The sequence below is a fragment of the Centrocercus urophasianus genome, unplaced genomic scaffold (assembly GCF_019232065.1).
Source record: "Centrocercus urophasianus isolate 14NV4802_14NV808 unplaced genomic scaffold, USGS_Curo_1.0 seq_30, whole genome shotgun sequence".
Classification (NCBI taxonomy): Eukaryota; Metazoa; Chordata; class Aves; order Galliformes; family Phasianidae; genus Centrocercus; species Centrocercus urophasianus.
In genome coordinates, this window is record NW_024884867.1 from 6,999,828 (window position 1) to 7,014,877 (window position 15,050).

General features: G+C 46.6%; 1 protein-coding gene across 12 annotated transcripts in view; it reads left to right on the plus strand.

Annotated features, from left to right (window-relative positions):
• The window catches only part of KDM2B (lysine demethylase 2B), a 103,239-nt gene that overhangs the window by 22,997 nt on the left and 65,192 nt on the right, over nucleotides 1-15,050 (plus strand). For 9 of the 12 annotated variants that reach the window (XM_042828819.1, XM_042828812.1, XM_042828814.1 and 6 more), the window contains exons 6-8: nucleotides 2,680-2,786; nucleotides 11,820-11,913; nucleotides 12,814-12,967. In XM_042828819.1, coding sequence (XP_042684753.1) covers nucleotides 2,680-2,786; nucleotides 11,820-11,913; nucleotides 12,814-12,967 — 355 coding nt within the window. Of the gene's footprint in view, nucleotides 1-2,679; nucleotides 2,787-8,775; nucleotides 8,862-11,050; nucleotides 11,151-11,322; nucleotides 11,428-11,819; nucleotides 11,914-12,813; nucleotides 12,968-15,050 lie in introns of those variants that run through there. The other 3 variants (XM_042828822.1, XM_042828823.1, XM_042828821.1) reach the window with 3 other exon arrangements.

The window sequence follows — 15,050 nt, forward strand, 5'->3', positions numbered from 1 at the left end:
GGATCTCATTTTCCGCTGTCGCCTTGGTGCTGGAACTTAATCTACAGGAATTAGGTGCCTGATGAGCTCTTAATCATGTGATTTGTACTGACATCCAATTCTTTTGAATGTATTTAGGGGAAACTGCATTTAAAATTAAATACCTGTCTGTTGTCTTATGGTATTGTGTAAGTGTTAATGTGCAAATACAACCTAATCCAAAATAACAATAGAGCTATTTTGTAATGTAAAATATAAAGCTATTACTACCCTAAAGAAAGCAGTCTTAGTCTATGACTTGCTGAAGAAGGAAATTGTGGATTATCTCTAAGGAAGAGGAAATTTAAAGCCATAACCTCGGAGCTTAAATTCCTTCTACAGACCCTCTTGTTCAGTGCAAAAACGTTCAAGGGAACCAAAGCAAAGAAGTTGAAAACACATGTATTAAATATAGAAACTTACACAAAATTAATTTGTCATAATTACTGCATGGTCAGAATTGGCATCATCAGAGGAAGAAAGCAGATCTGTACGCGTTTTGGAAAAGTGGGTGACTCTTGTAACTTCATGGAGTTACTAGCAGTGAAACTGTGACCTTGTTAATAAAGATAATTTCATTTATTGCTAGAAAGTAGCCATACGTGAGTGAGGATGACAGCATCAGCTCGTTGTACACAGTGATACAGTGGAGGAACTGGCATTGGAGGTTTCACAGTGTCTCCTCCGGACACTCGACAGAGAAATTTGGGCATTGGTCCTGGTTGATCAGAGAGCAAAGAGACTTCTCAGAGCAGAATGAGTGCTGCTTGTTCCACTGAGCCTGTTTCTGGCACTGAATGTTCGTGGTGCTGCGGAGTGTAAAACTATAGCCCTATGGTGCTTTGCTGTCAGCCACTTTTCTTGCAATTTCTAAGTGCTATTGCAGCTGTAGTAGTGGTTGGTTTTGTTTTTTTTTTTTCACTGGGGGCATCTCTTGCATTTGCAGGCAATATAAATGCCACACTTATGCCCGAACTGGTGAAGAAAAAAAAGTAGATGGCAGACTTTATAGCTGATTTATGGAAGTAATTATTGAGTAGGGTTTGTGTTCTGTTACACGTGTATCACAAATTGAATATTAAGCACTTATTCAGAAGTTTATACAGGTTTTTGCTGTCATTCAGACACTAGCCAGGCAGTTTTGGAAGTGCTCTGGGGAGTTTCTGGTGTTCAGTTGATCCCGATTTTCCCAACACATCATTCTCAGCGAGCTTTTAAAACATCTGTGCTAATTTCCTGGGTGCTCAGGACTGAAACATGCAATTAGGTCCCTGTTACCCCATGTAAATTAATTTTTCATGTTTGTTTAATTCAGCCTGAGTGTAAAGGGGTTTGTAAAACCAGCAATATTTAGATCTCACTGGAAGAGTGCTCTTTCTGCACCCTTCAGGTGCTGCAGTGGGAGATACAAGAAGGTGCCAGGGACTGTGGGGAAGTCCAGTCAGTACATAAAGTCAGATATTAACCAAATACTGTATTTGTAGGAGTGGATCCTGTGAGTGCTGCAGAGCTATTTCAGCCCACAAGGCAGAAGTACTTGACTTTGTGTAAAGGCTGTGGGTTGCAATATCAGCATGTGGGGATTATTTCAGAACTGGGGCAGTAATCATCAATTTTGTTTCCACATACAACTGTGATAGTCACGAATTGGTGCTACTTCTACTGCCTGTATCATCTCCCTTTGACTCTTCTCCAAGTACTGCTTGTTATCAACAGTACCTGGTGCAGATGGAGAAATAGATGAGCAACAGCCCAACCTGCAAGAATGTCACGTGCTAAGTGCAGCATTATGAAATGCTCTGAAATGAAATGCAAGCCTTTGGGTCAGCTCATACAAATAATCATTCTTGCACGGGCCTTTTAAAATATGCAGCAGTCAGGACGCTAGGTTGAGTGCTGCCCATGGCAGAACTGTAGCTCTCAGTTCTTGCTGCACACAGTGGGAGGAGAGGTGACCAACAAACACCTCGGATAGGTCTCTCGGCCCTTCTTGGCCCATAGACAGCACGGCAGGAGTTTGGAGCTGTGTCGGGATGTGCAGCCACACTGTGGCCAAATGCCGCACTACAGCCTGCCTGGTTGGACTTCCCCCCTTCACTGGAGTTAGCCGTTTTGAAAGCTGGTGTGCGTGATCCACTTGTGTAATCAGCAGGGAGTGTGACGGATACCTAGGACATCACTAAAAACACCAACCAATGAGATGCAGGCTCGACCTTACTGATGGTCAGCTAATGCTCTGGCACCCAGGAGAGATGTGTTAAAATGTCCCTATCAGGCACCAGGTTCCACCTCCTCTTCATCCTGCTGGTAAAGTCTTTCTCGCTGTTCTCTCCTGCCATGCTTCCTAGAAGTTTGGCATTTGAACAGGAACTTCAATGAATCTTAATCTGAAGTAGAACATTGGAGGAGATGATAATGTAATTACTCAAATCAGAATGTGGTCAGAAAATGGGTTTAATGCTCCTTGAAATGGAACGTATTGGAAAAATGTAATTTCTTTTGTGCTTGTGTTTTAATGTTCATAAATGCAGTTTCTGGGATATTGGTTACAAAAAAGTGTGCCTGCTACTCATCTGCTGCTGACCCTATTGGGATTCCAGCCAACAGGGGTACATCCTACCGTGTGTTCAGTGACTAATAGTTGATTTTTGGGGCTTCCAGGTGGACTTAGTCGACTGGGTGGATAATATGTGGCCACAGCATTTGAAGGAGAGACAGACAGATGCTACCAATGCTATTTCAGAGATGAAATACCCAAAAGTGAAGAAGTAAGTTTCTTTAAATGCTTTCCTCTTGACCTCCTGGTTTAATTCCTTTTGAACTCAAAAGCAAGAAGCAAAGAAAATCTTTATTTATTTGTTTTCCGTGAGCAGGAAGAGAAATTGATGTGATTGATCTGTTTAAGCAGTGCAATGCTGATAGGCTGCTCCAGGTTTGAAGGAGAACAATTCTGTATTTGAGAATTTTACAATGGATGCTTCATGATTTAAAGCTTGTGTTTGGGATCTTTAGGAAAGGAATTATGTATGTGCATGCCTTTTAAATTTCCCGATGCAATTTTTCTAAATATTTTCAACTGAGAAATAATCTACGATTTGAGTATATTTTCAGTCCAATCCCTTTAAAAAGTACCTTTTCATTTCTGTTTTCAGCAACTGTTTTGAAAATGACAGACTACCTCTGATCTTAAATGATAAAGATGTGAGAGTGGTCAAATGCTGTAGCAGGCTTCCTACTGAGGTGACTGATGTCCCATGCCTATCAGTGTTCAAGAGCTACTTGGAAAATGCCCTTAACATTGCTTTATCTGTTGGTTAGCCCTTTAGTGGGAAGTTGGACTCAGCGATCTGTTGAGTTCCCTTCCACCTGAACTATTCCATTCTCCAAAAGCACTGGCCCAGAAAGCCCCTTCACAGGATACAGATGTCTTACAATTCATACAGTAAAATCAAAGCCCTTCTGTAGGCTGGATTCAGATCCTTCCCAGGTCCTAAACTACTAATGGCTGAAAAGTTGTCAGCTGATGCTTTGTGAAATGAGCTTGCAGTCCGTTGTTAATAGGCGTGGGTCTCCCTCAGAGATTTGTTTCTACCACTCATGGCAGTTTTCTTACCTGCTGAAGTTCCCAAGCATTGGACTTGCTGCATACACTGTGTTTCTGGTGGCAGAGGACCCTCTCAGAACAGGTTTGATGAGGATCACAGGTAGTTTGTCCTTCTTCTGCCAATCCCAGTTGTAGTCTTTGGATGAATTTGCTACTATGAAATCACCTCAGTGCTCCTTCTGTTTGAATGTCTCCCTCTTAGAATTGTAGTGGCTTATTTGTTTTTGTTTTTTAAATATTTGGAATAAAGATTAGAGGAAACATACCACTTTTGGAGGCCTGAAAATATGCATTGTAAGAAGTTTCATAGGAATAAACAACAGAAATTGGATTTATTGCTAATAATTTTAACAGCTGTTGACTTGTGTGGCCAGTGAGCAGCAGATAATCCTGGAAGCACTAAATTGACTTCACTGCTGTTTCTGTTTTAGAGGCATTTTCTATTGGCCAGACCTAATGCTGGCAGTGTCTCACACTCTGTTGTTGAACCAACTTCTAGCGCTCTGCAAATTGCTTAGAACTGCTTCCAAACTGTAATGTCTAAAATAGATTGATACTAACATACACAAAGAAGCGTGCAGTCCATTTTGCATCATTTTGTCTCTTATTCCATAATAACAAATGTTTCGGAAGGTGCAGGTCTCCATAACAGGAGAGGCGCTGTGGCAAGCATTGGGGGGAAGCCCTGTCCTGCAATTTGCTGAGCACACTGATTTCAGTAGAAGTTAAAGGTACTGTATCCTGAATAAGCAATCTGCTTGTTAGGGTCGTCAGATATGGATAAGAGTGCCAAGTTTCACACATGCATCTGGAAATGTCCTATGTGACTTGCTAAAGTTGTGCAGTCAGAGCGGAAAATAGAACTCGGGCAAATTGTTTCCCCTTCCCAAGTGATTAGTCCACTAAACAACATGCTTCATGTATAATAAGTTAAAACTAAGGAACAGAATCGTGTTCTTAAGATCTTAAGATTCTTAAGATCTTCAGGATTCCTGGGCTGTATAAAGTAAGAAGCAAGGAAAACCATCCCTTACCTGGAGCAGGCGTGCTCCAGATACTGAGGAAAAAATGCAGTCAGTAAACAAAACAAGGCAGAGATGGCTTCAAGGATAGGGTAACAACATGACTAACAGAATTTAGCAGGAAAAGCAGTGTGTTCTTGCAGTTCACTACTTGCATCATGAACTGCCAGATGGTAGGTTTCAAGGAGGGATTTTTAGAGAAGTAGCAATTCAACAGATTTTGACATGGAGCTTTTCCCATGTGTGGGGGGTGACCTGTTAGAAAGAAGGGATGCCTGTTCAAGAAGTAGACATGTAACCATAGAGGTTGCTGTCACTAGCAAAGGGAAGGTAGAGGTTGGCAGCTTGATAAACTAGTAGATGTGATAGGTAAAGGGAAGTTAAACAGTGAAAGACTAGGTGCTTGAAATGTGAAAATGAAGTTTGTTGTGGGGAAAGAGAGTTACTGTGCACAAGGGTTAAAGGCAAGCATGATGCAGCTGGAGTGAGAGTGTAAGAGGGTTATTTAGTGAGCATCATCTAGCAGAAAGGGTAGAGAAAGATGATTTACAGCACTGGTGGCACAAAATTTTTATTGGTCTGCAGAAGCAACAAAGATAAATTTAAAAGCAAATATTGATAGTCTAGGAGTGCCAGAGAAGTTGTCTTGGATGAGGACAAAGCTCCATGGTGCTCGGTAACCTGTCTGCTGTTGCCTGCTGTCATAGCTGCTCTGGGGAGAATGGGAAAACAGCATGAGCATAAAATGAAGCAGCCCCTTAATAGACTTCTGAACTTCCACTGTAAGCACTTCAGGCAGGGACTTCTTGAGCTGGAAGTGGTTTCTGTGTGCTTAGTGACTCTCAGGAGATTTTTCTTCTTTAAACTTGTCCAGTTTAAATAAGAAATCCTCAAGAGATTAGCTTTCTCCATCTCTGGGAATTCACACTGCCCCTTTCCTGTATAGATACCAGTCCCAGCTATTGCTGTGAGTGCCCAGAGGGCACGAGCCCTTATTAAAGAGATTGTGTTCAATCATGGAGCTAAATGTCAGTGCTGTCACTTGTTTCGTATGTCCCGTTTGTTTCTGCGAATCTCCAGTATTCGTATTCTTTAATTCTGACTGCTGCTGCTTGGAAATTGGATTGTTTCATTTCATTTTGGTTTTTAGCGTTCTCATAATACTGACTCTGCAGTATGCCATACCCACCATTAACGTGTTCCCTACAAACAAAAAGCACTCCAGCGAGCGCGTTGCAGTTTTGCAGACACAGATGGCATTACCAGACACAAATGTCTGTCTTGGCTCCTGCACATCGAGTTCCGTGCTGGGAGTGAAGTTAGAGAACGCTCCATCTGCTGCGCTGCTTCGGTTACTAGGAGTGCTACACGTGCTGGAGGCTGCTGTGGCTTTCACTTGGATTTGCACCATTAACTTAAAAAAAAAAATCAAAAATCAGGGTAATGAGGTCATTCATCTGTCTGTAAGTAAATGACTACTTTCCTAATAAGAGCCTTAGAGGACTGAATTAAGTGAGGAACAGTTTATGTCAAAAAAATAAGTAGAACTTCCCAAGCACTGCATCTTAAGCAGCAAGAAAATGTGAGAAGTTAGGCACTGGCCTGCTGAGGTGGTGGTGTAATTCAAAATTCAAACTGATGTAAGTTGGCATTGCCCCTGAAAAACTGTCCTGTGCCCATATTGTCCATCTTTACTGCCAGAACATGCTGTTATACAGCTGCAAAGTAAACTGGACTAGAAATTGGTCTGGCTGAAAATCGACTCAGAAATAAAGAAAAATTGGTCACTTTTTAGGCCATTCCAGCCATCACATGATTGCTTGGATGTTTGTGCCAACTGAGAAGCAGTGCAAGAGCACGACAAGATCACGGCAGGGGGATTGCAGGCAGAGTCCTTCTGCAGTTCATGCGAGGTGCAGATCTATGTGGTGCTGGGAGAGCAAACAGCAGCTCACTGCTGCTGAGATCACAAAGCAATGGCAGCAAAATAGCAACTGTGCCAAGCCTCAATCACTGCAGCAGCCTTCTGGCCTTAAAAATTCTTCTTATTAGAATGCCTACACACTGCTATAATAGATCTCTAATATCACTGCTGTCCTTCAAATAAGGGATGATATAGGGGGATAGGACTTGATCTCTTGAGGTCCTTTTCGACCCCTATGATTGCGTGATTTTGCATGAAACATCGACTTGTTCACAAAAGGGTGCTGCTCTGTTACAATACACTGTTAGCCCTGTTTTTCCCTCTGCCAGGCAGTTATTCAGCCATCCATTCCTTTCTATTCATTAATTCCTTTGCTAAGTAGAGATGGATTTAAGCAGATGCTAAAATGTTCCATGGAGCTGTGGTCTAATTAGAAGCTGAGGGTGCGCCTCTGGGGACAGAAACTGCCCTTTGAACTGAGGGAGCTCGCAGGTCCCACAAGGCAACCTGGTGCTGTTTAATGCATGTGTGATACTTCTGTGCACAGTGTGTGTCATTTGTGAATTGTTTTGGATACAAAACTGCCCCACAGATATAATTAAGTACAAGAAACGGAGACCAGTAAGCACGAGTTCTCAAACTTCTTAAGCTAGCCAGGTAAATAAAACTTTATGTCTTCAATTTGATACATTAGAGTCAAATCCTCCCTTGTGTACAGCTTGGAGGACTCGCAGACTCACACGTACAGCTGAAATAAATGCTGGTCTTTGAAACTCCTTGTGGTGTAGCTGGGCAGCCATGTCACAAAGATGGAGAAATGCACTGCATCTGCAGATGCCAGAACGCTATTCCAGCTTCATGTGCTCGCAGGGCAGACAGGCCATGTTTTTGCAAATTGGCAGGTTGGTTCATTTCTTCACAGCCATCGCTGCCTTCTCAGAAATTTAAGCTTCCAATTAAGAGAGAGGCCTCTCAGTTCTTAAAGTTCAAAGGTAACCTCCCCAGCATTAGCTGAACGCACGCCATAGCGGTGAGGTTTGCAGTCAGTCTTGAAATGGTAGCTGGGTGCAGCTCTGCTGTTCCTCTCTGTGAGCTGTCCCTGCCAAAATCCGATGGCTGGAATGTAAATAACTCCTTCCTCGTGAGGTCCCTGCATGCAGCAGGAGGCAGGCCGGGATCAGGAGCGCAGTGGTGCCTTGGTGCTTCACAGCACCTTGGATGGGAGTGGGGCGAGGTGGGACCAGGTCGGCATCAACTGCTCTCTTTGCTACCGGTGCTATCTGGATTTCTGGTTGCTTTGTAAAATCTCTAGTGCAAAGTGAGGCCGTCCCTTATCTGGTACGTTGTTTCTGTCTGCCTGACTCAGCCTGTAACCCCCTCAGGGCAGGCACCAGGTCCTTTATGTGCTTTTGAAGTGCCTGCCGCACGCTCCACCTTTAATGATTAGTTCCTTCGTGGTCTGGAGAGGCGATGCTTTGCCTGAAGAGCTCCTCACCTCAGACCCTGCTCCTGGCAGGGGATCCGGGGCTGTGGGCTTTGCTGTGCCCTCGGAAGGTGGAGCTGGCCCCGAGGCTGCAGGTGGGTGCCCGCGCCCTGCTAGCGGGCTGGAGGTCCCCAGTCTACGAGGGGAAGCAAGGGGGAAGCCGGGGAGCCCTTTCCGTGAGGGTCCCATCACGTGGGGGGAGGCCACGGGCCTTCTACGAGGGGAAGACCGGTCCCCCTCTCCTCGTGAGGGACCCGAGGCCCTCGGGCCTCCCGCAGCGGCTGCGGGCGGGGTCGGCGCAGCGGGGGCCGGTGGGGCCTGGACGGGGGTGGGGCGGCGGAGGACGGCAGAAGGGGCCGCGAGTGCTGGCCCCGTGTCTGCCGGGTGACAAAGGTTCCTTTTGTCTGCCGGCGTAATTTGTGGCTTTCGGTTACGGGGCCCCCGCGCGGGAGCGTGGCTCGGGCCGTTAGCGTTGCCCGGGGCGGAGGTGAGGGGCAGCGCGGAGCCGCTCCGTCCTGCCCGCCGCGGGGCCCGCTCCTTCTCCCCGCTTTGGCTCTCGCGGTCGGCTCATGGGTTTGTGGTATTCGGTTTCAGGCTTAGGGATTTCAACCAGCCGGCGCTGCTCCTGGGAGGAAGGAAGAGTGAGCTATACTTTTCTCATTGGCCCGAACAAAAAACAGAAGCCTCTGCTGGGGTTTGGGAGTGGTTTATGGGCTGAGCTCAGTGGCAGGGGAGCCCTCGCAATGCCAGAGGGAATAGAGCCGTATGGTGCACGATACCTAATGCGAGAGAAAAGGAGCTGAGCTCAGGGTAATGCCGCCTGCGTGTGCTCACGCGTCTCCCCCGAGTCCGTGTGCATGTGCATTTCCCTGCCTGCGCGCGTGCCTGCGCCCGTGCGCGTCTGCATCCTGCCGTGTCCGCTGCTGTCTTTGTTTCGCTGTTTGCTTGTGGGTTCGGAGCGATGCGTGGCGAGTGCATTGTGGGTTTGCCTGCCAGCGTGGTGCGTGCGGAGCAGCGGCTCCGTGTTGTTTCTGCCTCTGTCTGCTTGGTGGTTGCCTTCCTCTGGATCATCCCCCGTGCTCGTTTTGGGGGATGATCTTCCCTGTGAGTTCACAGCTTACTCCATGTTTCTCTGCATCCTTTCACTAATGGTTTTACACAGATTTTTTTTGGGGGGGGAAGTTCTTTTTTCCCTTATATCTTAGACCCTTCCTCCAAAATAACAGTGTGTTAACCTAAACAATTCCCGGCTGTTGGAGCATGAACTCCAACTCTGGTGGGGAATGGAGGCTCTCTTATAGGAGATTACAGGCAGCTGCCTGGTGGTGGAAAGCCCACGCTGGTGCTATGCAGGGGTTGGACGTGGTGGAGAACAAGTGAAGTGGGGCATCCTTTGCATCACCTGTGCTCTCAGGGTGTACCTCTGACATTGTGTCCCCTCACACTGCTTGGGGTTGTGCTCCCATAACCCATTACCTGCTGCGGCCCTGCATTTCTATCAGTGCGGTTACCGTGCGACAGCTCTTTTTTAATAATAATAATTACTATTGCGGGTGCGCGCAGTACAAAAAAACCTGAAAAGTTGCTCCTTTCCCCACAGCAGCAGCAGCTGCTGGAGCAGCGGTGTGTGGGGCTGCGCGGGGCCATGTGACTGCGGCGCGTTGGGAAGGAAGCGCAGAGGTCAATGCAAAGGCATTGTGCCAGGAGGGCTGCGGGCTGCGGCCCCTCCGCGCTGCGGGGCCGGACAAAAGCGGCCCGATGGGGTGGGTGAGCAGCAGAAACCAAAGGGGAGCTACGCTGTGTAGTGGCTCCTTTGTGGATGGGATGAAAAAAGGTGTTTTTGTAGTTGAAAATGAGCTGTATGTTTTTGTTAACCACCATTTGCCTGGCTCGTGGCACCCACCTGGATTGGAATGGAGGTTGTGTGTAGAGAGCTGCAAGAAATCAAAGGGAAATGGACAAAAACGTGCGTTGGCGCTGCTCTCTGCCTGGGTGTTTTCTCACACAGCTAAATTCTCCACACTTGGGTACAGGGCACAAATACTGTTGTTTCCTATCTGAGTGCAAGAGATCAACAGCTTCAGGTTGGCGTTAGCTGCTGGTGGATGGGCACAGCCACGGGATGACGCGTTCGCCTTCGGGCCCCACAGTGCCCCCTGATCGGGGTCTGCACAGGTAGCTCAGTCCTACTGAACTGATCGTGCCATGCGTGGCTCGCCTTCCACAAACAAAAGGAATCAATTCCAAAGGGTTTGGATTTCTGCTTGAGCACAATGCAAACCCCTCGTCCTCAGTGCTGCCTGCAAACCGAGGGCTTGTTTTATTCGCCATGATTCAATCTGTGACTTTCTGCTCTTTGGCTCAAAGAAAGGTGACTTCCTTCCTGGGCTTTTATTGGTTTTAATTTCTGTCTGACTTCTCGTAATCAACAACATCTTGGTGGGCTGCAACATGAAAGGAGAAATTTAAGAGAAAAAAAAAAAGCATTTGGGAGGGAAGGACTCGTATTTTGAAATGGAGCACGTTGAGAGTCTGGCCAGCCCCTGGGCTAGCTGGGATTCCTGAAGCACCCCGGCTGCCCAGGGGTATTTCTCCGCTCCCGCTCCTGGGGGCGCCGTGAGGAGAACCCGCGCGCCGCGCTGAGCGGAGCCGTAATGGCGGGCGGCGGCGCGGGACCCTGCGACCCCGGCCCGCCTTCCTGACAGCGCTGCGTGCCGGCCTGTCAGCCCGGGCTCGCGGCGGTTGCTAGGCAGCGGCTCCTGGGGCCGAGGGCCGCGCTGATTGGTCGGGCGGCCGCAGCCTATCGGCGCGCGGGACGTTGCACGCCGCCTGCATACTGCTGAGCCTCTCGCCACCTGGATGTGCCGAGAAAAAGGCACGGTGCTGTGATACCTTTTTTTTTTTTTTTTTTTTTTTTTTAAATTATTTTTATTTTTCCCTCCACCTCCCCTTTCTGGTACTGTTTCCGTAATCACCGAAGCAAAAAAAAAAAAAAAGCCAAAACAACAACAACAAAAAAACCCGACCCTAAAAAAACCTCCAAACCAAAAAAATAAACCCAGTCAGGCCATGAAACGGAGACCGGAACAAGGAAAAGAGGTTAGTGGGTTAAGCGGTGTGCGTTTCCTGCGGCCGCAGGGCGCTGCAGCTCGGCCATCGCTCAGCGCCGGGCCGCGGGGCTGCGGGCGGGGGGCGCCGCCGGGAGAGCCGCACCGAGCGGCTGAGCTGACGGGTTGGGTGCCTGGCCATGCTGCCGGCCGCGGCCTGGCTGCCTCCTGCTACTGGGATGCCGAGCGATGGGAACAAAAAGGAGCTAGCTCGCCGAGCGAGGTCTCTGCCCCCCGCTCCTTGCTGGAATGGCAGCGGTGGCACGCAGGTGATGAGAGCTTTTATGGGCAAGTGCGATTTTTCAAAACTTGGAGGCTATTTGCGTACAACTCACGGTGAAGGTTATGTCTGAGCATGAAGGAGAGCGTGCAGCAGAGCATCCAGTGACGGGCGGTGCTGTGCTGCTTCTGACAGCGTAACTGCCAGCCTTCCTCCATTCCCCGACTCTGGGAGCTCCTGGTTGTCCAGACAGCAAACTCCAACTTGGAGATGCACTTTTTTCAGTTACAGGCTAATTATCATTACAGACAAAAACCTCTGTGCTGTAGATGCAAAAATATGATTGGTTGGAAACGGTGTTGCGCACGCAATACTCTGTAAATTAAGACATGAAAAATACGTTTCAGACTGATTCTGTTTTGTCCTTCGCTCTGCTTTCAGGTACTGTTTGATGAGTGTGAAAGGATGCTTCACTGATTTCCATATTGATTTTGGAGGCACTTCAGTGTGGTATCACGTTTTCCGTGGGGGGAAGGTAAGCAAACCTTGCTTGATGTTTGTTTTTATTTTTCTCTGCCTCTTATGGCGGGAAGGGGTTGCTTGCTTTTGTTTTTCTTTCACTTTTCTTGTTTGTTTGTTTGTTTTTTTTCTTTGCTAGTGGGTTGTCAGTCTGTTTCAGTTACCTTTGATGCAGATGCAGTTTGCAGAACTGGAAGGACACTGTTTGCCTTTATGAAACAAGCAAGAGATTTGTTTGAAATCTGTAATGTGCGTGTTGTTTGGCGGTGACTTTGTGCATGTTATTGCTGTGTGGTTAGAAGTGTCATGTGGAGTACGTGGCTGTGTGTACCCTCGTTGGGTCGTAGTGCCCTCGTAAGTCACCTTCTGTAGCTGGAGCTTTACTGTATCCTTTTAGAGATTTCATGGTCCTCCTGTGTGCACATTAAGCTGAGCTGAAGTGTTGCAGAATAGAGAAATGTTAAAATGTGAACATAGCCACACGTGCTGTATATCTTCACTGCTTTAGGTTGCTTTTCCTAATTGTAGTGTAGACAGCGTAAGGAGGGCACTGATATAAGTGGAACAGATTGATCATCCCTGTTGTGCAGACACCGTTAATCTCTGTGTGCAGTGAAGTTGTGCTATACCAACATACTGTTTTGAACTGAAAGTGAATTGTGCAGGCATCTTCTGAATGAAATGTTTTATGGAAGAGAGATGACAACTGACAGTTATCTTGCCACTTCCAGCACGTAATTGCTGCCGCTGTCTGCTCTGGACCTCAATGTACAATACCTGAAAAATGTGTTTTATGCAGAAAGCAGGCTTGGTGCTCTGCATTCATTTCTCTAACGTAGGATAAACTTCCTGGAATCTCTTAGCTGTGTATGTTTGTTGACTGTGGATAATAGTGACATCTTTGCTTTATTTTTAGATCTTCTGGCTGATTCCGCCTACTCTGCAGAATCTAGAACTTTATGAGGAATGGGTTCTCTCAGGAAAGCAAAGTGATATCTTTCTGGGAGACAGGGTGGAACGATGCCAAAGAATTGAACTGAAACAAGGCTATACATTCTTCATTCCTTCAGGTACCACTTGCTAACTGTTTTTGGAATCACTGGAATTGTGCTTGGCTCTCTGTAAAACAGTTCTTCACATCTAAGGCCTGTGCTGAGCTCTTTATGCTCTGTGGCAAGGAAAGGTGAGGGGCTGAATGCGTTTGATTTCCCAGGAATTGTCTCGTTGAAACTGAGGATATACATGCAGTGATCACTTGAGGGAGGCCCTGGCTCTCTGGGGCTGTCAGTCCACCACTGCTCAGAGGTGCTGTGACTATTGTTACTGCTATTGGTTTTCTTGGAAAAACACTTTTCTGTTTTTGTTATTCCGAGGTAAAACTGCTGTTAAGTATATCCAGTGACCAGTGATCTCTTCTGGCAAGATTAACCTGTGCTTGTTATCTATGACTTTGCCACTGTCTGTGGTCTGAGGTGGATTGATTCCTGATGGAGCCCAGTGGAGATTGGGCTGTGTGGAGGAGCAGGTGTTACACTCCATCGAAGTTGCTTTGTGGTGAAACAATGTTATTTAACGGTTATAATTCTTCAGGACTTGTGCTGATGGAGGGTGTGCTGGGTATGGACATCTGCCAGTAGTCCAGGCGTGCCATGATTTTACACTGCTGCCTGCCTCAGTGGCTAGGTTGCACGACTCAGCCTCTTCCTGCAAAGCAGCCAAACAGTTGCTGCTTTGAAGGCTGATGTCTTCAGACCTTTATTCTGCTGCCTAGAATGGATTAAGGATGGTGCAATCTGTAACGCTCTTCATTTCAGGCGATATCAGGCTTTGCTCTGACTATTATGGGTCTGCAAGCTTCTTTATAATGATATAATACATTGCCTCTGTCTAGTGGAGCTTACCAGGGAAATAAGTATTGATAGCCTTTTTACATGACAGAAGGACTGCTTGGTAGTTCTTCAGCTTCTAGAATTACTTTGCAGAGATAAGATTGTGACAGTTTTTTTTTAGTCTTAGAGATGGATAGTATGCAGGTCATGAAAAGACATTGATAATGTTCTTGCTAACTAGGGAGCATTATTAGTATCAACCGAGGTCTGCAAATTTGCACATTTGTAAGTATTTGGTCAGAATCAGCTTGGGGGTGACAGGTAAAAGGACCTGGAGGGTGGAGGAGTTAATCCATTAAAGGAATTAGGTCTTCCCTTGAAACAGGTCAGAATGTGCTGTTACTGTTTGAACTGGGTGTTTGAGTGTGCCTGTGCTGTTTGCTTAGATCCGTTTCTGCATCTTCATGTTTATCTTTGTTCCCTTGTGAGCAGCCTCCTACGAATAAGACTTTCTGTGTGTTAGTTTAGTCACACTCAGCAGCTGGAATACAGCAAGTTGTGGGAGATTATACAGGACACAACTGCAGCATGGTGGCTGAAGTGTTCCCACACGTTTTTTTGACTATAGTTTCTGTTTTCTTAGGAACACCCCTAGCACAGAAATGCCAATACCTCAGCTGTTGTAGGCCCCATGGCATGTTTGAAAGACAGATACAAATAACTTCTCCTTAAGCACCTGATGGATTTCAGAGATTTTTGTTTTGCTGTATATCGTTAGAAACCTTCACAGATCTCTTATGTGAAACAACAATATTGTCACGTTAGTTAAAAAAGTAGAAAATGCCCGGTTGAAATTGGTCCAGGTCAAATTGAGCGTAGCCTTGTCAGAGAGGTCAGTTCTTGTGACCTTTGCTGTCATTTGTGAGAGTATCACACTGGTTTATGTTAGGATGTGTTTTGTATGTGCTTTGTAGCTCTTAGTGCTTGGGCTTTGGTAATGGGTGCCTATAAAACCAGTCTGTCCCATGCTTTCAGTTGAGCCTGATAAACTCTTAACCAGCCTCAACTCGGGTGCAATGGCTTGTGCTCAGAAAGTGTGGAATGGTAAAATTAGTGCTCAGCTGGACTGTGAATGAAGAGCATCGCAGTGAAGGGCCTTTTGCATAAAATATCCTGCTGTGCTCTCATTTTCAAGTCATTTTTGGGGGTGGTCCTAGCAATGCTGTTATATCATCACAGCGCAAAGGATGAAGCAGGTAGAGAAGGCTGTAACAAGACACATGGGGGAGTAAGATCATAGGCTTGTGGGAGATGGAAGGTTTCT